General features: G+C 36.0%; 1 protein-coding gene across 1 annotated transcript in view; it reads right to left on the bottom strand.

Moving 5' to 3' along the window:
• Positions 1-681: 681 nt before the first annotated feature.
• The window catches only part of SEMA3E (semaphorin 3E), a 274,042-nt gene continuing 251,039 nt past the window's right edge, over positions 682-23,684 (bottom strand). The window contains exons 16-17 of the mRNA XM_069586651.1: positions 23,156-23,295; positions 682-2,606 (exon numbers count right to left, since the gene is read on the bottom strand). Of these exons, the coding sequence (XP_069442752.1) occupies positions 2,154-2,606; positions 23,156-23,295 (593 nt within the window). The 3' untranslated portion in view covers positions 682-2,153. The remainder of the gene's footprint in view (positions 2,607-23,155; positions 23,296-23,684) is intronic.

Below are 23,684 nucleotides of genomic sequence, written 5' to 3'. Positions count from 1 at the left end.
CAGGAGGGAAAAAAGGGTGGCAGAGAGAGAGAAAGTAAGAAGATGGAAAAATAAGTATATATGAAATTCAGTCCTCTCCCTAAATTGTGAACTTAGGTCCTCAAAATTTTCTTATCAGGCTTCTATGAGTTAGCATTTTTAAAAAGGTTTTTTTTTTTTTGTCTTATTAAAATAATCATCTCATTTTAGTTGAAACAGCTTGTAGAATCATTTAATTTTTAAGATTTACATAACATAAAATTTATTTTCCTCAGTTTTATTTCTTCAGCTACAAAATATTTTAGTTTACAATTAACATCATTGCTCTCATTAACTGCTTTTGGGTGTGTTATTGAGATAAAACTGATAGCCACTTATACTCTAGCTGCCTTAATTTAAAAAAAAATGTGAATACAGGAGAAAATCCTACTTTTCCTTCTCTTGTGTTAATAGAACAATATTTTCAATGGTGCTTTGCCTTATCTGTTCACTTTGAGTACTGCAGACACAAAATTTGCTAAGGACCCTCTGATCTGGGGTTATGGTTCTCTTTCTCCACACTGGGTAAGCCTTCACTGAAACACATACAGCTTACTGTTAACACAGAAATGGACAGCAATGACCTCCAGTGGATTTTTAGGTAAATAACAATTGTGCATTTCAGAGAATGTTAATTTCTAATATATTTGTTTCCTTTAGGACTTTTGGAGCTTGGCAACTTATTTAATGAACTTTCCAAACTTTCTTAAATTTATTAATTCTTGAATGAAATTGCAAACCTTCACATTATCAACTATAGCCTATAAGCTAATTTTCAAAACTGACAATAATGTCATTCAAACTTAAATTTAAATAAACATTCCTAATTATTTATGTGTAATTCACTTGCATTTAGTTTTAGTTAAATGAAAACTCTCAGAATTTCATACTTTAGAAAATTAACAGCTAAATAAAATAAGATAAAAAACTAGGAAATAATCATTTTCAAATATAAAAACCTCTGATAATATAAGAAACAAGTAAACATGCTCTAAATATCTTGGTAGTTAATTGAACCTCATGAAACAACTTTCCTATTTAATATAAAATTAAAAGGAAATATTGATATCTGAGTGCAGAATATTTTACTTTTTAAAAATAAAACATGTTTCTGGAATAGCTTTTAGATTTCTGGGAAGATCATTTTTTTAAATAATCTTTACAATTTAAGTTTTCATAGGGCTTCAGTGCTTTAGTACCTTCATTTTTGGTTTGTGAGGTAATGAATTATTCATAAACATTATCTTATAAGAATCACATTTTTACTTAAATTAGTTTTTTTTTTTTTTTTGAAAATGACCTAAATGTGTTTATTGAAAAACTCGTTCTAAATCTTTACTGGACCATCCATAGAATTAAAAAAAGATGTGAGAATATACCTTTTCTACCACAAGAGGGCAGCAAAAATGTTTTCTGTCACCATCTGCCGGCATTCTTTGCTGTCTTTGAGATGTTGTTATGTTAACTTTCTTCTTTCTACCCTGAAGTGAAATTCAAAGAACGTGTTTTCATTCTGAAACAGAACTATTGTGAATGTGGTTTATTATTGAATGTTTTAGGAAGGACACAGCCTCAAAGTGACCACACTTTTTCTTTCATAGTTTACAGTAATTACAACAGACCTGCTTCATAAAACTCACGGCTTAGACAACACTACTACATTAACTCTTAAAAGAGTACAGGTTGTTCACATGAGAATGTTAAAGTATGTGATAATCTATATATTTTACATTGTGGCGGAAAGGCAAAATTCATAAAGATTAAAACATTTATTTTTGCCATGATTATGAAAATATCTAATTTTTCAGCAATATTGCATTAATTTTAAGAGTAAAATAATAACTGCCATGGAAGAGCAGCCAGCCACTCAAAGCTACAATTATGGTCATCTTTTGATAAACAGAATGTGAAATCATTGAGCAATCCATGGTTTTCAAAAAAAATTAGTTAATTTTATGTGAGTTAACCAGTCAAATGAGTATATAGAACAATTTATATCACCTCTATAGTCCTTTCTATATTACAGAAAACTCTTTTTAAGCAATGCAAAGAAAGTATATGGTTTCTCTCTCTCTTTTTTTTTTTTTAGTTTCTAAATATAAATTTTTCAGAAGCCAGTAGAAGGTTTCACCCCATCAGGAGTCCAGCGCATGCCTCGGCAGGCGATAGTGCTCAGTTTTGGGACGGAGCTTCTTTTCCTGTGGGTTGGCATACTTCCACTTGGACGGGGACATTTTAAGCTTTTTTCTCTTCTTATCTGTGCACCATACCTTCTCACAGTATTCTTCCACTCTCTGGAAGTTGCTATAACCAATCAGCTGCAAGAATTCCTTGTACCATGGTTTTGTCCCACGCGGGATGATGCTCTGGGCAGGACAAGGCATCTTATGAAGTCTATCGTCTTCAAAGTCTTTGTTAAACATCTCCTCCACTCTCTCCTCTTCCACTACCTCCAGGGTGATTTTACGGATGGTGTGAACAAAACTATGCTCTACGGTCTGGCAAAAATAGGTCCCAGCATCCATTCTGCGTACTCTTAGGAAGAGTAAACCGAGGTCCATCTTAACCACTCTATCATCTGTCTTCACCTGTACAAGAACAAGAAAATCAAAGGCACTGAAGTATTATCCAGGAAATAGAATGCCAGCTTACACCTTTCCACTATCTAGAAATTTTTTTTTTCATTTTTGCAATCATATGATGAAATTCTCTGTCATAGGTACACAATTATATATTATACATATATTATATAATGAATATATTAACCATATAATATATTATATGCACGCTGGGTCACTTCAATCATGTCTGACTTCTTTGAGACCCTATGGAATGTTGCTCACCAGACTCCTCTGTCAATGGGATTCCCCAGGCAAGAATACTGGAGTGGGTTGCCATACTCCTCCAGGGGATCTTCCCAACCCAGGGATCAAATCTGCCTCTCCTTTGTCTCTTGCATTGGCAGGTGGGTTCTTTACCACTAGCACCATCTGGGAAGCCCATAATATACTATATAAATGTATATAACTTATGTTAATATTGTATTTACATATTCATATTTTAATACATACATATTTATTTTATATTTATATTGTTATGCTATATATAATATAAATATACAGGAGAAAGAGGCTAAATAATTACATTAGGCGTGTGTGCATGTGTGAACATGTGTTCTGTGCACACGTGTTTGTCCTAAACTTATTTATATTGAGATCACTTCATGTCAAAGACTTAGAGGTAATTTTACGTCAATATTGTTAAGAGCAAACAGAGAGGGCTTTTTACCCAATGATTTCCATTACCCATTAGAAAAAACATCCAGTTCAGTATAGCAGTCAAGCTTTGAGTGTAACGAAGACCTGTCAAATATAATTTTTCAATGGCAAAATAAATGCAGTTTCTCACATTATTAGCTCAGAGGTTCTTATGTTTCCCAGATCACAATGATCAATCTATGAGGCCCTGTGTTGGGAGAGCTGTGATATCCACACTCTCTCTCCCTATCAAAAAGAATCCATCCATTCATTAATTCAGTGAGCGCTTCCTACAATTCTACCAGGCTGTCCATTTAACAGACTAAAAAATAAACAACAAAAGTCCAGACTCTGCTCTGAAGAACTTCACAGGTCTAGTAAATATTAAGTCTGCATATACCTTCAGTACTCAACTATTTTCTTTTCATGTTTGTGACATAATAAATTACATTATTTAGTGGTAAAAAAATATAGACATTATTTCTATTGGTAAATAATTGTAATTCAGGGTAAGAAGAGCACAGTATGGCTTTCAGTAAATAGCTAATGTTTTACCACTAATAGCCATACTAGTGAGTGAATGATTTGACTTTAGACAAAGCTAGATTCAAACACTGGCACCACTGTCTACTAACTGTGTGGTCTAGGGGCACTGATGTGTATTTTCTGTGTTCATTTTCTCTGTAAAGGAAGTAATAATTCTAATGAACTTGAAGGATTGCTGTGAAGTTTAAATAACACAGGTGAGAATACTGTGTACAGAGCTATGAATACTTACCTTTACCTTTCCTATATACAGACATACTTTATTGTGGGTTTCACTTCAGATGACCACAATTAAAGAGCATATCGCAATAAATGAGTCACACACATTTTTGGTTTCCCAATGCATATACAATTTATGTTTCTACTATACTATTGTCTATTAAGTGTGCAATAGTGTTATGTCTAAAAAATAATGGATATGCCATAATTAAAAGCACTGTTAAAAAAGTCAACTGTCATCTGAGTCTTCAAAGAACTATTAATCTTTTTGCAATAGCAATATCAAATATCACTGATCACAGATCATAATGTTAGCTAGTTAGAATAGGAAAAAGGAGTCCAGAATGGCGGTGGCTAAAAGACAAGGAAGGGAAAAGCCCACAAAAACAGAACAAAGGAAAGTCTATAGACAGGAGTGAGGACATCAGGTAAAACAAACAGCACTCCTGGCTAGCCCAGTTTACATAGGGCAGCCCCAGGGGGAGGAGAAAAAACATAAAAAGAGGAGCCAAAGGGCTGGGGCTCTCTTTCTCTCTCACTCATTCCCTCTCTCTCTCTCTCTCTCTCCTCTCTGCGTCTCTTGGGTCGGCATGCCCTCACGCCTTGAGGATGTATTTTCCTTTATTTTCTAAATAAAACCGAGCTGTAACACAGAGCTGTAACACTGATCTGTCCGAGAGTTGTGACACGGTCTGTCCAAGGGTTTTAACACTGGTCCATCACTTCAAATTTTTGTTGTGACAAGGCGGAATCGAGGAAATTACACACTGCCTCAATAATAACAAATACAGTAACAATGAAAAGTTGGAAATATGGTGAGAATTATCAAAAGGTGACACAAAGTGAGCAAAGGCTGTTGGAAAAATGGTGCCAACAGACTTGCCCCACATGGGACTGCCACAAACCTTCAAACGGTAAGCAACTCAATATCTACATAATAGTAACAAAGCAAAGTCCAGTAAAGTGGACGCCTGTCCATTCCTTTAGCTAAAAACAAACTAGTATGTGTTTCACATGGCCTAAGATCCTATTATGATGGGAGAAAAGTGATTTGCAATACACTGGCTGACTTCCCCTTTGAGAACAGACAAACAAAACACATTAGCCTTTGCTAATACAAGACAAATATGCAAAGCCCCCCTACCACTTTGGCAGGAAAGGCCATTACCACAAGCACAGTTTTTGTCCCACTCTTAGATCAGGGCAAGACCTGCCAGGCTCAGCTCTCTCGAGGCTTAATCAGTTCGGGCACAGCTGAGTGGCAGTGGTAATCCTCATGTGTGATTACTCCTGTGTGGCCATTTATATAATCTGTGAATAATGTAACAAATGGTGTTAGTTGTATAGTAAGAGACTATAGGGCTTCCCTGGTGGCTCAGTGGTGAAGAACCTGCCTGCCAATGCAGGAGTCACAGGTTCAATCCCTGGGTCAGGAAGATCCCCTGGAGAAGGAGATCTTCTTGCTTGGGAGAATCCCATGGACAGAGGAGCCTGGCGGGCTATAGTTCATGGGGTCGCAAAGAATCACACATGACTTAGCAAGTAAACAACAACAAAAGAGACTGCAAGCCAAATAGGATTGGCTATTAAATGATAAATTACAAGGCTCCCAGCCGTTATTCTTTTCAGCCATGTAAGGTCCATTGTTCAGCAGCTTCATAGTGACACAGGTGATAAAAGGGGCTCCTGGAATCCTTCACAGGGGCTTCCTTGACATGTCAGGACCATGTCGTGGTGGACAGAACATGATAGCCATTAACTCAGGAAGTTCTCCAGTGATGAGCCAGGAAGAGCCCTCAAACCAAACCATTTTCACCATATAGAAACTTTTTGTTTTCCTTGAGAATGTATCTTTTTCATCTGCCACAGAAAATAACTCAAAGGACTCTGTGCCACTCTGCTCATCTTCCCCAGTCCTCTTGGCAGTCTTCTTGACCACTATCTTTTTGCACAAATTCATGACCTATGGAACCTAGGTATGACCACACCATGTCTCTGACAATAAAAACTGTCTCTGAAACACATCCTCCACTGTTTTTAACTTAGTGGCTTCCTTGGACACAGATGGACTTGACTCCTTAAATGCCTTTTGTCCTGTGTGGTACATGCCATTATACTGGTTCTCTCCTTGGTCTTTCTGTTGATTTTTCTTTCTTTCAGAGGCATAAGCCTCTGTCCTTCCTTTATCTCACATTTTATTTGCATCTGTTGATAATTCTTCTATTTTCTCATTTTGATCAACTTCCCTAAGATGGTACATCTTACACATAAATAGTCCATTATTTTGTGTTTCTTATTAATTATAAAAGACTGACCAGGACTAAGTATATGACAATTCACTAACTATAGTTCAGTGTCTTTCCACACAAACTGCACTCCCTCCCATTTATTAAATTCTCTCTTTCTGACCATATCATTATTATTTTTGAACCTACCCTCAACTGCTGATCATTTGTATTTCACTATCATTGTTCTATCTGTATATCAAATACATCAAAGTCTCACCAACATTTCTTCAGTGCTGACCAGCATAAACATCCCTTCCATTTCACAATTTTTGCTACATGTTAGACTCTCCTATTTCATGACTGTGGTTTTTTTTTTTTTTTTTTTTTTGACCTTATCTCATGGCAGTCACCCCCTGCCAAATCCTTCTTTCTGTTTCCACTTTCATGCCCAACTTGATTCTGTTTCAGGTCCTGAAAGGACTCGCATAGAACTGGCTCCTTCTCATCCCGAAGAATGAACTAAATGTCACCTCTTCAGAGCTCTTTTTAACACCTCAAAGTGAAAGTATCCTTTCTCCCTTAATATCATCATTTCACCTATTACCATTTATACATCTGAGCCTGCAACATTACCTGCAAATACATAATAGTCCCATAATTAGTTTTCTTTTGACTGGTATCTTTCCCCTTTATTTGAACATATGGGTGGGTAGTGGTTTAGTTACTAAGTTGTGTCCAAATCTTGAAACCCCATGGACTATAGCCCACCAGGCTCCTCTGTCCATGAGTACCATTTAGCTCTTCAAAGTCCATTCCCTTTTGTAACATTACTGACTTAGAACTTATTCAGACTTTATCATGTGTCTGGCAGCTCATACGGTAAAGAATCTGCCTGCAATGAAGGAGGCCTGGGTTCAATCCTGGGTCAGGAAGATCCCCTGGAGAAGGGAATGGCAACCCACTTCAATATTCTTGCCTGGAGAATTCCATGGACCGAGAAGTCTGGTGGGCTACTATATTCCATGGGGCCATGAAGAGCTGGAAACGACTGAGCAGCTAAACACATTGAGCAGGTAAGAAATGCTCAGTTAACTAGATGTCACCTTTCTAATTCTTTATAGGAAAACAGCTTCATGTGATGTTTCTCACTAGCGTTGGTAGAAGAGGTACATTTCGGGAGATGAGTGAATTTTCTAGAAGGATTTCTCAATGTATTTATTTTTATGATAATCAATATAAATCAATAAACTATATGGGACCATGTGGAAGATCAACCTCCTGGTGAATATTTGTGTTTGTCATTGATTCTGAGCCATTTTCAGTGCTTGAACAGTTTCCAGCTGCTGAGAACAAAGCTGGATTTAATATGTTAAAGATACATTCCAGCCAAATGAAAACCAAACACCCCATGTACTAATGCACATAAAAAATTTTGAACTCACTTGAGAAAAGTGTGGCGGGACTGAGTAATCATAAGGCACAAGGTGTTATGGATAGATGTTTTACACACACATATGGGTAGCCCGTATCCCATAAACTATTCATGGAGATACCTTATTTCAGTGGAAAAAAAAAAATCATTACATCAACTAAACATTTAAATGATGCCTACGTTTGTTTGTATTCCATTTGTAAATTTATCTTCAGTCTATATTTGAATGAAAGCTATGAGCTTAAAGAATGCATTTCCTATTTCAGTCTTGTGAATATTTAATAAACATTATAAGTCATGGTAGCAGCCCAAGAAAATGTTGTACTGTTAAGGGCAGGTGGTGGTGGGGGGTCAACCTATACAATACTAGAAACGAATCTTCCACGCCTCACAACTCGTGCTGTTCTTGGCCTTTGCACTGCCTATTTACTTCCCACTCCTAGGTCTTATTCTGGTCTTAGTGTTTCTTTCTTTCCAATAGTTGAACTCCTTTCTGTTGTTCACTCATCCATTAAAAAAATTTCTCTCTAGGCTTTAGTTTTCCCTTCTTAAATGAATATTCTCTTCACAGCCCATGTAGAGCTGTCTCTTTGTAACTCAATAAGATTCACATTTGTAGCATACAAGCTGGTATTTTTATTCTTCTTCAAATTATTTTTCCATACAATTTTTATCTCTTTAAACATATTTTAAATTTCAAAAGGGCAAAGGCCTATATCTTAATCATTCCAAACATTTTTAAGTGCTCAGAACATGTGAAAAATGAGAACATACTAATTAGTTCATAGTGTACAAACGTACAAGGCAATAGGGGTTACCAGTAAAGATAAATCCAAAAGTTATTCACTTTTTAAGGTAAGTTCAATAAGGATTTGGATAGAGAGAAAGCAAGCATGATTTCAGGAACAGTTAGCAACTAATGAAGAAAGCTATGCTCCACAGATAAAATAGGAAAAACAGTTCCAAGATACAGTTTTTTCCTGAAAAGAATCAGCATATAAACATTATCACAAATATGATCCTTTGTCCCCTCCCCAACACACTTCTTATGAGAATGAATAATACGTGAGAAAACATGAAAGTCATCTAGTTTAGTTTCTGGCATATAGCAAGCAATCTATGAAAGTGTTAATATAAAATAAAACAAAACAGCAAAAATATAAATAAATACAAATATTTCATTACTGAATAAGAAGTATTTTCATGTTTTTTCTTCCAATTCTGATATAAAAATCAAATGTTTCTTTCATAGTCAGAAACCCAAGTTTGAAAAACAGTTCATTATGTATCCATAAAGTCCAGACTGGCTCAAAAATACAGAAGCACAACAATTACAATGGGAAAGTCCTACACCATTTATTTGCATGTTACAGATGGTGCCTATCTCACAATTGTGGTCTCCACTCCTGGTTAAGTGAATCATAAATTCAGGAATAAAAGATGTTTGAACTCTTGAGTCTGGACAACTGTACACTATGTAGGTTAAATTGCTCTGAAAGTTAAATATATCTTCCATGGCCTACAAATACTTAAAAATTAAAAAAAAAAAGTCTTAGAAATTTGTATTTGAAGTCTTTCCATGACTTAATCTTTTCACTTTTGTTAACATGGGTACCTTCAATAATCATATCTTGATTACAGAATTGTTTTCATTCAGCTGTGCTGTCTGCAGACCAGATTTTCTTGGTCAAGGAGATGGTACATAATACATCATTTTATCAAATATTCTTATAGAAAATCTATAAAAACACAACATTTCTTACTAAAAATGGTTTTAATATTGTTAGCTATAAAAATTAATTCAATATGTTTCATAATGTTGAATAAAAGAAGTAATTGAACAAAGAACCCTGCACATCTGGTAGCTGGTCAGGAAGAAGCAGTGCTTTCCATGTGTATCAACCATATGGTTCCATACTTTTTATAGGAAATGGATAGACAAAGGCCTTGAAATGGCTTAGTTCAGAATATATTTAACAATGATATCAGTTTTAGTCGAGTGATAAAGACCAACAGTTTATACATTTATTTGTTTATCTGGCCTGCCTTCAATACAAAAAACAGTTTGTTTGACTTACAGAAAATATATGATATGCAATAATATAAACAAAAAATTTTCCTTTCATTAAAAACACTTTCCAGTGTGAACTTGCTATAAAGATGATTCCCCAATAGAGATAGGATGAATTACTTAGTAACTCATTTGGAGAAACCTATTACTCTGTACAAAGAACAAATAAAGTTGTATTTATATTTTAGATTAATTAAAGACCCAAATGCAGAAACCTTGCATCTAATACAAAAAGATGCTGAGAAGAAAGTTATTATAAATAGAACGGCATTCTGTGAAAAAATGTTGTATTCAAGATATCAGCTATATCAAAGAAGCTTGAATATTTATATTCAATAATGAAATAATATAAACAGAAGATGCAAAGAACTCTTGAAAGTCAACAAAGGGAAGTAAAAAGTGGAATGGAAAAAGTCTATGAATACATAATTCAGAAAAAGAGAAACTCAAGTATTTCATAAGTATGCAATGTCAATGTTCAACCTTACTAGTAATTTTAGAAATGCAAATTTAAACAAAATACTACATTGTACCCAGGAGAAAGGCAAAAGTTAGGAAATACCAAATATAGGTGAGGATATGGGCAAATGGGAACCCACCTGAACTGTTTTGAGAGTGTAGATGGCGTGCTAACTCTGGAAAGCACGCTGAAAATAGTTACCAAAATGAAGGGTGTTGACAGATAATAATTTAAAAATTTGCACTCAGATTTATAAGGAGTTACCTGGAGAGATGACCATTAAAGATGTGGTGCTGGGAACTAATGATGCTTGGTCTACTTGTAGGGAATGCAGCAATTAGGAGCAATGAATGCAGGCTGCGGCATGGGCAGTTGTCAGAAACAATGAAACAGAGACGTACGTAGAACAGTGATAAACCATACATAGTGCTGAGTATAAAAATTAGAAGCAGAATAAGAGCTATAACAAAATATATTTATTTTCACAGCTCATGTATACTAAAAATGTTATATACCTGTTCAATATACAAATGCAATATTGGACCTATTAGTCCTTGCAGTGGATGCATATGGAGAAGCAAGGATGAAAGTGGAGAAAAAGTTGAACAAGAGAGATTTGTGTGGGCTCATGATGACAATGTGCCCTAAAATAAGAAGTATGACTAAATTATGCAACTGAAGTCAAAAAATAAGAACCAAAAACCCAAACAAACAAAAACTCCAGTTTTTTTGTAACGATTATCCTGGTCTGTCTATAAGATCCGTTCATGCTCTAGAATACTGTAATCATACACTTTTACAAATACTGCTTGAAAATAAATAGCAGTTTAAGAGTAATATTTTATTGAAAAATTTTATAGATAAGAATAGCAGGATGATCAGGGTTAAGGGAATAAGAGGACAGGGGATGAAAGTAAAGATAATATTTGAACACAAAAATGTACAGCATAAGGCACTCAACAGCTACTTTAATTGGCGCATTAATTCAAAACTAAATTTCCTAGTGATGAAAGGAAAGAGGAAAGTATGATATATTCAGAGACAAAAATGTCTCTAAAATATACTATTAAAATTACTTTCTGCATTGTCATGCTACTTTGTTTAATCAGATGTCCAGAGTCAGACTGATCTCAGTAGGATAAAAGAGATTCGGATCTGATTTCATAGATCTAAAAGATATGTTTAATTTTCAAAGATGTTTAGCCTTATCTCGGAAAATTAACAGAAGAGAGTTATTTTGGATCTATTCTTAAGATCACAAAGTTGCTTTCTATTTTCCTACTATACAAAAGAAAGTGCGTCTTTGCCACTGCAAAGGAAAAAATAAAATTAATAAGCTATACTGCTCATTACTCCAGAACTAAAATATGGGGCATATTATGTCATAAAAACACGCTTGTCAAGGCTAAAAAACATGTTTTGAATATTTACCTGTAAAGAGTTGTTAGTTTATAAAAGATGAACACATTTTTTAATAGACAAGTATAAACGTAAAAACTGCTAAACAGATGTTTCAAATGAGGCAGAGTTCATGCATTTTAATGTTATGAGAACCAGAAAAACGAAGAAATAATATTCACGTGGAACAAATCTGATGCTTTCAAAACATGTAAATAAAGACAGAAAATGTAAACTTATGGCTGTCACTGATGCCTGTCATGGACTAGCTAGCACTGGTGAAAGTCAAGGAAATGAGTCATCTAGCAGACAAGATTGGAGAAGGAAACAGCAACCCTGTGTTCTTGCCTGGAGAATCCCAGGGACGAGGGAGCCTGGTGGGCTGCCGTCTATGGGGTCGCACAGAGTCGGACACAACTGAAGTGACTTAGCAGCAGCAGCAAACAAGATAGCCGAATGAAGATAGGATTTTACTTCAAGTCTCCTAGTTTTGATGACATAATGCAACTGCAACATTTAAAAGATGTAATTTGTGTATTTTTCTTTCTTTTGTTTTCTCAAGAGAAGCTATCTCCATAAGGTATGGCTCATCAATAAAAATATGCTTCCACGGAGACAGTATAAATTTAGTATAGATGCAATGAATTCTAAGTTACCTGGAAAGAACTACTGATTGGTAGATTAATCATCCCTCAGATTTCTCAACAAAATTTAAAATGACTTTGAGGAATTTATCCTACTCAGTAGGTGGTCTGAAGCCAAAGTTGAAAAGTGACAATTTCTGGCACAGGAAAAAAAAAAAAAAGAATTGAGAGTGAAGTCAAATTGATGTTTTTGAATTTTGATGTCAATTTACATCCTCTCTTGAATTTTCTATTAAAAACATGTACATTTGAGCATTATTTAGGCAGTCTACACAGTGCATACAACTGATATTTTATTTTCAGGAAACACAAATGCACAAAAATGGTTTCTCTTAAGTACAGAAACTCCGACAGAAAGATCAAAAAGGATTAAGGAGAAAATAAGCCTTCCATGCTCACCAATGGATAAATTATGATGGCGGTCTTATGGACCAGCAGTTTACTGGCCTGTGCTATACCTCATTGGCATGGACATGAAGAATATTTTACATATCTTGGGATTGCTCCAAATTTCCTCACTGAGGATTTATGACCTGCTTCCTATAACTCCATCTTGTTTACAGTGTCTTTGGGAAGCACACTGGTTTTGTCAGTAAAGAATAAAATCCAAAAGAACATATTCCAAGAAAATATTCATTTTGTTTGGCTTTGCTGAAACTCATTCCAATAAAATATAGTGCTCAGTACAAAATGAGGGCTTGGTTTTTCATGAAAATATGTTTTTGTCCAAAATACAGAGATACTTAATGAGGCTTTACTTGTATACATTTTCCTTTGACCTCTAATCAGAGGTCAACAAATTTTCTATAAAGTGAAGACTGTGGTGTTCATATGTCAGGTAGTTTCTGTTATAAGTATTCAACCTTGTAGCTAGAGCATGAAAACAGTCACAGACGCTAGGTAAACAAATCAACATGGCAGTTTTCAAATAAAATTTTATTTCTAAAAGAGGCTGAGATTTGGCCCCCAGGTCGTACTTTGCCAACTTCTGCTTTAAATCATTGGCAAAGTTTAAAAGACCATTCTATTTTCAGGTTGGAAATAACATATTCCAAACTTACAACATTCAAAATAAGGATCCTAATAATGTGAGCAGTTATATTAATCTTCTGAATATCTTAAAGAAACTATGGCTTACTTTGTCATGATAGGTGAAAATTACACAGTGGACTAATAAATATTTAAATCTAAGAAAATCAATGCATACTTAAATTTTTCCTCAATTATTAGTTTTAAAATATAATGCTCATGTATTTTAGAGAAAGAGAAATACATGGTGAAAAAATTCAATTGTACAACCACATGCCTTAGCAAGTATGGATGATTTCCTTTGGGATGTTGCTAAGAATCAAAATTTTTTAATCATTTTGGAAGCTTATAAATACAAATACATGGAATTACAGAAACTGAGAGTTCATAAACTTGGGTGTATCATTTCAGGGTAATTTAGTGGTGTTTCCTAACAGCTTTTTTTTTTTTTTTGCAATCACACAAACATACTTTATATCTTCTTTCTATAAGGAAGATTTGAGATATGTTCCAAATTAAAACTATATGCACAAATATATATATGAGTACCTTATTCAAATAACTATAGATGGGCTATCGAACAGCTAAACTTGGATTTTGTGAGTGAAATTATCCACACATATGAAATATTTTCTTTTCTCCCCATTTCAGAGAGTGGGGATTTTTCCACTTCCTTCTTAGAATCCATCCTGTCACTTTTGTTTGTAATGATATTCTCTCTCCCATACTCTTCGTCTTGCTTTATCACTGAGCTATACATTTTCTTCTCTGTGGATACTTCCCTTCAACCTCTAAACATGACCAAGCCAAAAAAGGCAAAAGTTCTCTCAACTATCATCTCCTATTGCTGATCCCTTGGATTTCTCATCCAAACCTTTAGGTGGAGAACACTATACTAGCTGTTTCTAATCCCACACAGCCCCATGCTTAAACCATTTAGCCCCATCACTTAACCTGTTGCTAGATGGCTCCTGGTTTAACCATTCCAATGAACATTCTCACTAGAGCCTGGGTGCTTATTGTTCTGAATGTTTCCAAGGATGCTGTTTGTCACTTCATCCTTATCCAAGGTCTTTTCTCTGAGTTCTATTACACCACATTCCCAACTCTACTGTCTATACCTCCAAAGCTATACCACTCCAGTGGTACTTACCATCGGTGTCGTTTCCATCAGTTACTTAATCTCATCTCTGTAATGCACAGAATGACACTAACTGCCACAGAAAAATGTTAAGTTTTAAATAAACTACAACACATAAAGCGCTTAATAGAACAGGGTGCATAAGCACTAAATGAATGTTAACTAAAATCATTACTTGTTTTTCTCAACAATTTTACTCTTCATCTGTTAGAATTGTTTCTTCTGCTAATTTTTCCTTACATGTGGGTGTCCCCCTTGCTTCTAGCCTTAGTTCACGTGCTTGTCATTCATTCATTCTCCAAGGTAGGCTATGGCAGTTGGAGGGCCTACTGCTCTGTAACTAAGGGCCTAGAGCTGAAACCAGAAAGTCTGGCTCAAATTCAGACTGATTTCACAGGCAAGTAACTCAATCTCTCTGTGCTTCAGTTTCCTTAAATATAAAGTGGGGACAATAATACTAACTACTTCATAAGACTGTTGCAAGGATTAAAAGTACACCTATATGTAAAATTCTTAGGACAGTACCTGGTACACATTAAGCCATTTTATTTATTTATTTAAAATGCTGATGCTTGCTATAGTATTCTTAGTTTTATTATCTCCATGAATTCATTGCCTATTTGCTGAGGCCTCTCACTCATCTCCTGCCATTCCAAATCTTTTCTTTGGGCTTTATATTCCCAGTCATGAATATACCAGAAGGATAGCTCTGTCTGCATGTTTTACAGGGGCCCCCAATTCAATACGGCCAAAACTGAACTCTACCTTTCCTCCCTATATTCTTGGAATCTTGTTTTTGCACAATCAACCACAGAAACACCCAAAGCTGGAATAGGTGAATTATTTTTCCCCTCAAATATCAAATACACTCAATGTTATCTCATAAAAATTAGTATGTGTCTTCTTCCTTTTTACTACCACCGTTTAGTTTGGTCAAAAATCTTTCATCTGCCTACTGAAACACCTTCTTAAATGTTCTTCTTGATACCCTGCTTACCCTTCTACCCAGTAAGCTAGTTTCTAGAGTAGTGTATCCTAATAGTTTGTCTAAGGCATTCTCACTGGCTTATAGATAAAGTGAAATGGTCCCTTGATAGATCTACTCACTTTTGCGTTCTCATCTCGACCACAGATTTATATCAACTGTTTTGTGTCTCCTCTCCAGCACACATGCTTATGCCACTGTCCCTGCTAGTTGGTTTCTACTTATCCATTAACACAGGGCTCAAATGTCACGTAGGCCTTGAATTTTCTCCTAACTGTCCATCATCCTCCACTCCTGACCTATTAGTTGCAACATTTTTCTTTTCTTCTGGATTCACAAACAGGGGAAAATATATTGTATAATATACTGTAACAAATATTATAATTATCTGTTCACATTATTTTATTCACTGTAAGACTATAGGCTTCAAAAGGGCTAAAACTATGATTTGTTCATCAAAAAAAGTAGGCTCTGAGTGAGTATTTGTTGAACCAAAACACTAAATTTAGACACACAAACAAGGAGGAGAACAGAAGGTTGAAAAAGTATTCCATATGAGATGGTAAATAGCCTTTCTGGTTTTCAATCACAGCAAAGAGTGTATGTGACGAATTTGCTATCATGTGTATGAAGAGGCCACTTACTCACCCTTTGACACTGCAGGTTAAGGGCATGAGGACAGTTGTGTCACTGAACATAAAGATGCAATGATAACCTGCTTTCACCTTTTATCTACCTCAATGATAACTTGCTTTCACCTTCACCCTACCCCCACATACTATAGTCTTAATACAACAACCAACGTGATCTGTTTAAAATCAAATTTTGATCATATCACAGCTCTGTTGGAAACTACCTCGTGGCTTTCTTTTGAATTCAGAGCAAAAACCAAAGCCCTTTACAAGGATCTACAAATCCCTCATGAGCTGGGCCTTCATCTCACTTTTTGACTCAGTTTATTAGTTTCCTTACTGCTGTTTCCCCTCCAGCCAAGCTGCCCTTTGCTCTTAGGTTCTCTGGATATATCAGGGGCCCTCCTGATAAAGCAGGGCCTTTGCATGTGCTTTCCCAGTGTCAAGAAAGCTGTTATCCAACCCTGTCACATGGCCTACAACCTCACCTCTTTCAAGTCATTTCTAAGTGTCACCTTGTTGGTGAACTTCTTACCATGGCCTTCTCAACCTTCTTTGCAAGTAACCTCTCTTGTATTTTCCTCCTTACCATCATCTGACAGATTAAATAGTGTTCTTATTTAGTCATACAATTATTTTTACTATCTTTCTTTGTGCTCCAGAGTATAAGTTCCATGAAAGAAGGACATAATAGGTGTCATTAAATAAATTTTAAATAAATGAATAGAGCATTATTTTAGTTAAAAACAAGGAAATGACGTAGAAAGTTCTGAATTTTATATCTACACAGGCTCAAATGATACAGCACACTCATTTTGATAGAGAATCTTTCTTCTACCAACTGGCATACAGTAAAATCCTGAAAAGGCAGTTTGACACTGGAAATGCACTGATGTGTGCATTGTATCTCAGACAGTAAATAATCTGCTTACAGTGCAGAATACACAGGTTCGATCCATGGGTTGGGAAGATCCCCTGGAGAAGGGAATGATGACTCACTCCAGTGTTCTTTCTTGGAGAATTCCATGGACAGAGGAGCCTGGCAGGCTATAGTCCACAAAGTCACAATAAAAGAGATGCATTTATAGGGCATCCCTGGTATCTCACATAATAAAGAATCTGCCTGCAATGCCGGAGATGCAGGTTCAATCTCTGGGTCAGGAAGACCCCCCAGACAACGGACTGGCAACCCATTCTGGTATTTGTGCCCAGAGAATTCCATGGACAGACCACAGGGTCACAAAGAGTCAGACACTACTAAGGGAGTAACACTTTCACTTTCATGAACTGTATAATAATGATTTCTGGTATCAATGGGAACTGTTTAAATTATTGGCAGGTTCTCAGACATCTAAACATGGGAATAATACTTCTGCCACCAAAGCTACAGTGACATACTCCACTATACATTGTTGGAAAAAATACGCATTTTTTCTCATTTGTCCCATGTTTATCCCAGACCATATGAAACTGTATTTAGAATTCTGATTTCAGAAGGTTGTGTAATTTAGCAGAAAAAAACTAACAGACCTGCAAGTGAATCTACTTCACTAGGTGTGAGTAACTAGGAACGTGATTAAACGTTCTGTATCTCAATGATCTCATCCATAAACACATCTTTTAGAATAAATTGGTATATTTTATAAAATGCATAAAGCAAATTCCTAGTTAGCTGGCTGATGAAGAAATGTGAAGCAGCTCAGCTTATGAGTCAGGAATACTTGAGCTCAAACCTTGGGCCTGTTGTTGATTCTGTTTATGAGCTCTATCTCTTTGAGTTTTAGTTTCTGCATTTTTAAGATGAGAATTATTATGCCTAAGGTACAGCTGTGAGATATGGGAATAATAAGACAAGATGCCGACTCCAATTCCTATATGTAGTAGATAAACATGAAAAAAAAAGACAGCTTCATCTCTCAAGTCCCTTCTATGAAGTTTTCTCCTCCAAAATGTCATTGTAATGGATACACACACCATAATTAACCAGGTCATCAAGCCAAGGGAAAATGCTCTCTTATGAAGGACTTACAAATTAGGCTTTCCATAAACATTTCTGGAACTATAAAATGTATAGTTTACATTTCATATATGTTATTCAAGGAAGCAGGAAACTATAAAGTGCATATTTGAAAGAAATGAAGTATTCCAGTTTGTAAACTAGATAACTGAACTGCTAGATTCTTCCTAGACATCTGGTTATGGAGCATTTCTACAGATTCATTTGATCAAAAATGTTATCCACCTGAATATGTGGTTTCTGGACCACTTAAGAGGGTTGAGAGTGGACTTATAAGCAGATTCCAGACTCAAAAATTTCAGTTCAATAGAAGGACATGACAATCAAAAATTTTACAAAGGCTATGGTCTGACTATGGTTTGCATTATTAAGGATGAGCCTTGTTGGCCACTGTCAAGGATATTCTAAAAAGTATTCCCACATGAGGTAAGAACTGGACTAGGTGACCTTAAACATCCTTTACAATGGTCAAGATTTAATGATAAATTGACCTTATATGTTTTATAGTAACTACAATAAATGAAAAAATGTTCAAACTCTAAACTCTAAAACAACTATAAACGGACTCTGAACAACTGAAAGAATACACACATAGGGTCAGTTTGCTTTGTGTATACAACATATACACTTAGCTTTTGATGAAGTTAGCAACTGTGTTTTGTTTCAGATTATGAATAAATCAATATATATCACTATATCTATAGAAAGCAAGCACTATCTGATTATAATACAACTTATAATGCATCGTGAAAGTGAAAGTGTTAGTTACTTAGTCATATCCGACTTTTTGCAACCCTGTGAACTGGAGCCCACCAGGCTCCTCTGTCCATGAGATTCTCCAGGCAAGAATAGTGGAGTGGGTAGCCATTCCCTTCTCCAGGGGATATTCCTGACCCAGGGATTAAACTTAAGTTCTCCCACATTGCAGGCAGATTCTTTACTGTCTGAGCCACCAGGGAAGCCCATAATACATAGAGTAAACTCAAAATTTCAAATATCAGTAAATATATTAGGGAAATTTGGATTTAGTTGAAAATAGGGACCAAAATTTTGGGGAAAGAAGTACATTATATTAACAGTCTGAGAAAGAAACTTAAAATTGAACACTGCTGAATACAGCATGTCAAAACGACTTGGTAAAGATTTCCAAATGAGGTAGATTACAATGAGTTCAAAATTCGAAACAGAACATACTGAGTGAAGAAAACTACTGATGAAAGAATTACTTTCCTGTCTTCTGAAGTCATTCAACTGGAGGAACAACAGAATATTCCCAGGCCCGCTCCTGCCAAGTGAGTTATGACAAAACTCAAAAGCCAGTTTTATAACAGATATATGGAATGGAAAACACTTTAGCACTACATTAATAATTTATTCCACTGCAATATGCTGTATCATTTTTGGACATGTGTTTATTCTTACCATGTCATGAAAAATTTAGGAGAATTCTCCTCTCCTGATTGCCTTTCTATGTTATCTCTAAGTAGCCTATGTTACGTTGAAGCTCTTTCTCTAATAGCTAGCCCAGATTACACATTTAGTCATCTCCCAGAATGCACTGACTGATACTAAACAAAAAATGTTTTTAAGTTTCACAACAGGCTAGGGGGGAAAGTGGCAAAAAATGTCTTTGTGCTCTATACATAGAATCAGCCATTTACACTTCCAATGACAAATGTTTGGTTTTCATTATCAAATGAGGTGGAGACTTCCTGGATTCACTATCTGATGAGCTGTCCTCTGTGTCCTAAGACAGGTCTCTAAAATTTCTTAACACATTTTAACTTGTAACCTCTTTACTAAGGACCATTTCTTCAATATTCACCAAGATCTATCTCCCTTTAATATAACCAAATTTTCTTCTATTTTCTGCTTTTAAATACTATATTTTTTTTGTTAAAATTGAGTTCAAAGCCCACATCAACATCAACAATGTTTATCTGTCTTATCTAAGATTTACCTGCTTCACACCCTAGCTAGACATTTTCCTACATACAACCAGCAACCTAGACCTATATTCATCTGCCCAGTGATTGCCTCCAGACTGTTCTGTATGTGTGTTTTAAATACTACCTATTCTTCCATTACAGACAGCTGAGAAAAGAAGAAAAATAAAAGGCAAAGGAGAAAAGGAAAGATATATCCATCTGAATGCAGAGTTCCAAAGAATAGCAGAGAGATAAGAAAGCCTTCCTAAGTTATCAGTGCAAAGAAATACAGGAAAACAATAGAATGGGAAAGACTAGAAATCTCTTCAAGAAAATTAGAGATTACAAGGGAACATTTCATGCAAAGATGTTCACAATAAAGGACAGAAATAGTATGGACCTAACAGAAGGTATTAAGAAGAGGTGGCAAGAATACACAGAAGAACTACACAAAAAAGATCTTAAATGACCCAGATAACCACCAGGGTGACATCAGTCACCTAGAGCCAGATATCCTGGAGTGTGAAGTCAAGTGGGTCTTAAGAACCATCACCATGAAAGAAGCTCGTGTACATGATGGAATTCTGAAACAGCTGAGCTATTTCTGAAATAGCTGAGCTATTTCAAATCCTAAAAGATGATAGTGTGAAAGTGCTTCACTCAATATGCCAGCAAATTTGGAAAACTCAGCATTGACCAAAGGATTGAAAAAGGTCAGTTTTCATTCCAATCCCACAGAAAGGCAATGCCAAAAAATGTTCAAACTACCGCACAACTGCAATCATCTCACATGCTAGCAAAGTAATGCTTAAAATTCTCCAAGCCAGGCTTCAATAATACTTGAACTGAGAACTTATAGATGTTCAAGGTGGATTTAGAAAAGGCAGAGTTGACATCCACTGTATCATCGAAAAAGCAAAGGAATTCCAGAAATACGTCTATTTCTGTTTCATTGACTATGCTAAGGCCTTTGACTGTGTGGATCACAACAAACTCTGGAAAATTCTTCAAGAGATGGGAATACCAGACCACCTGACTTGCCTCCTGAGAAACCTGTATGCAGGTCAATAAGCAACAGTTAGAACCAGACATGAACAACAGACTGGTTCAAAATTGGGAAAGGAGTACATCAAAGCTGTATAGTGTCACCCTGTTTATTTAACTATATACACAGTACATCATGCAAAATGGTGTGCTAGATGAAGCACAAGCTAGAATCAAGATTGCTGGGAGAAATATCAATAACCTCAGCTATGCAGATGACATCACCCTTAATGCAGAAAACAAAGAGGAACTAAAGAGACTCTTGATGAAGGTGAAAGAGGAGAGTGAAAAAGCTGGTTTAAAATCAACATTCAGAAACTAAGATCCAGTCCAATCCACTCCACTCCAGTCCAATCACTTCATGACAAATAGAATTGGAAACAATGGAAACAGTGACAGATTTTATTTTCTTGAGCTCCAAAATTACTGCAGATGGTGACTGCAGCCATGAAATTAAAAGATACTTGCTCCTTGGAAGAAAAGCTTTGACAGACCTAAACAGAATATTAATATGCAGAAACATTATTTTGCCAACAAAGTTCCAACTAGTCAAAGCTATGGTTTTTCCACTAGTGATATATGGATGTGAGAGTTGGACCATAAAGAAGGCTGAGTGCCAAAGAACTGATGCTTTTGAACTATTGTGTTGGAGAAGACTCTTGAGAATTCCTTAGATTGCAAGGAGATCAAACAGTCAATCCTAATGGAAATCAGTCCTGTATATTCATTGGAAGGACTGATGCTGAAGCTGAAACACCAAGACTTGGGCCACCTGATGCCAAGATCCATCTCACTAGAAAAGACCCTGATGCTGGGAAAGATTGAAGGCAGAAGGAGAACACAGCAACAGAGGATGAGATGGTCGGATGGCATTACTGACTCAATGGACATGAGTTTGGGCAAGCTCCAGGATACGGTGAGGGACAGGGAGGACTGCTGTGCTGCAATCCATGGGGTCACAAAGAGCTGGACATGTCTGAGTGACTGAACAACAACGTTTCTTCCATCTACAAAAGCAGTGCCGTTTGTTCATTTCTCAATATCTAGACACCTATAATAAATAGAATTTCCACTACCAAACCTGCTTAGAAGGGCAAAGGAGCTTATATCTTTTCTGCTGCTGTTCCCAGTAGGCAACATTGGAACCTCATAGTAGATGTCTCATGTGTGACTTAATAACTATATCAACTGCTTTAATGTTGTTGCTGTTGTTTTCATTCTCTTATCCATATGTCTAAGATATATGTAATAACAGTATTTAACTTTGATATTTTTCTAAAACACTGCCTTGGGCAATACGATTTGAGACATCATTTTGACAGAACGACACTAAAATCATGACACAATGAGCACTTCCTCAGTAAAAAATTTCTAAGTCTAGGTTCCAAATTTTATACATACATATATACAACATCTGTTTTTATATGTATATAAATACATATGTGAGGGCTTCCCTGGTGGCTCAGAGTTAAAGCGTCTGCCTGCAATGCAGGAGACCTGGGTTCAATCCCTGGGTGGGGAAGATCCCCTGGAGAAGGAAAAGGCAACCCACTCCAGTATTCTTGCCTGGAGAATCCCATGGACAGAGGAGCCTGGTGGGCTGCAGTCCACGGGGTCGCAAAGAATTGGACACGACTTATATAATAATTTATGTGTATATGTATTTTAGAATCTTTATATAGATACATATGGGCTTCCCAGGTGGCACTAGTGGGAAAGAACCCACCTGCTAGTGCAGGTAGACGTAAGGGAAACGGGTTCGATCCCTGGGTCGGGAAGATATCCTGGAGGAACAAATGGCAACCTACTCCAGTATTCTTGCTTGGTGAATCCCCATGGACAGAGTAGCCTGGCAGGCTACAGTCCATATGGCCGCAAAGTGTTAGACATGAATGAAGCAACTTAGCACACACGCACATATACACACACATATATACACCTATACTGATACACATATATATCTATATGAATCTAAACCACACATAATAAAAAAGCAGGTACAGTACAACAGGCTTTAATTTTAAGTACTCAAATAAATCATAATCAATTTACTAATCATGCACTATATGCAAGTCACTATTGTGTGAATGTGCAGCTATGAATTACCTCCTCTTTTCTTGCATCACGTCCTTTCTGTACAAACCAGATAACTTTTGCTTGTAAAGATCGTGGAGTACATTCCAGCAAAGTACTGTTATTCTCTATGCCATAGGCCAATCTCTCTTCAGTTTTATCCAAAGCATCCCCTGTAACATAAATGTTAACATCAGCCTTGAGAATTTTATTTTACTGGTAAATAATATTTTTGAATGATTCCTTATTCAGATCCCTATAACAAAGTGAATAGTTTTTATTGCTTACTGCTAATATCTATACAAGGTCATATACTGAGTTATTTAGAAAGAGTGGCATACTAAAATCTAGGCAATAAAAAGGCACAGCAGACTATGGAGTGAGAAAGAAGTAACTAGGAGTTTGATTACAAAAGATGGGTCAGAACAGTTAGAAGGTATATCAGTGTTAAATTAAAAGGAAATCACTGACAACGTCCATTGATAAAGTAGGCAAGAGAAGGTGAGGACCAAAAATCAAACATTCCACAGGACGCAAACTCAAGGCTACACACAGAAACAGA

The sequence above is a fragment of the Ovis canadensis genome, chromosome 4 (genome assembly GCF_042477335.2).
Source record: "Ovis canadensis isolate MfBH-ARS-UI-01 breed Bighorn chromosome 4, ARS-UI_OviCan_v2, whole genome shotgun sequence".
Classification (NCBI taxonomy): Eukaryota; Metazoa; Chordata; class Mammalia; order Artiodactyla; family Bovidae; genus Ovis; species Ovis canadensis.
This window is presented reverse-complemented; position numbering and strand designations above follow the sequence as displayed.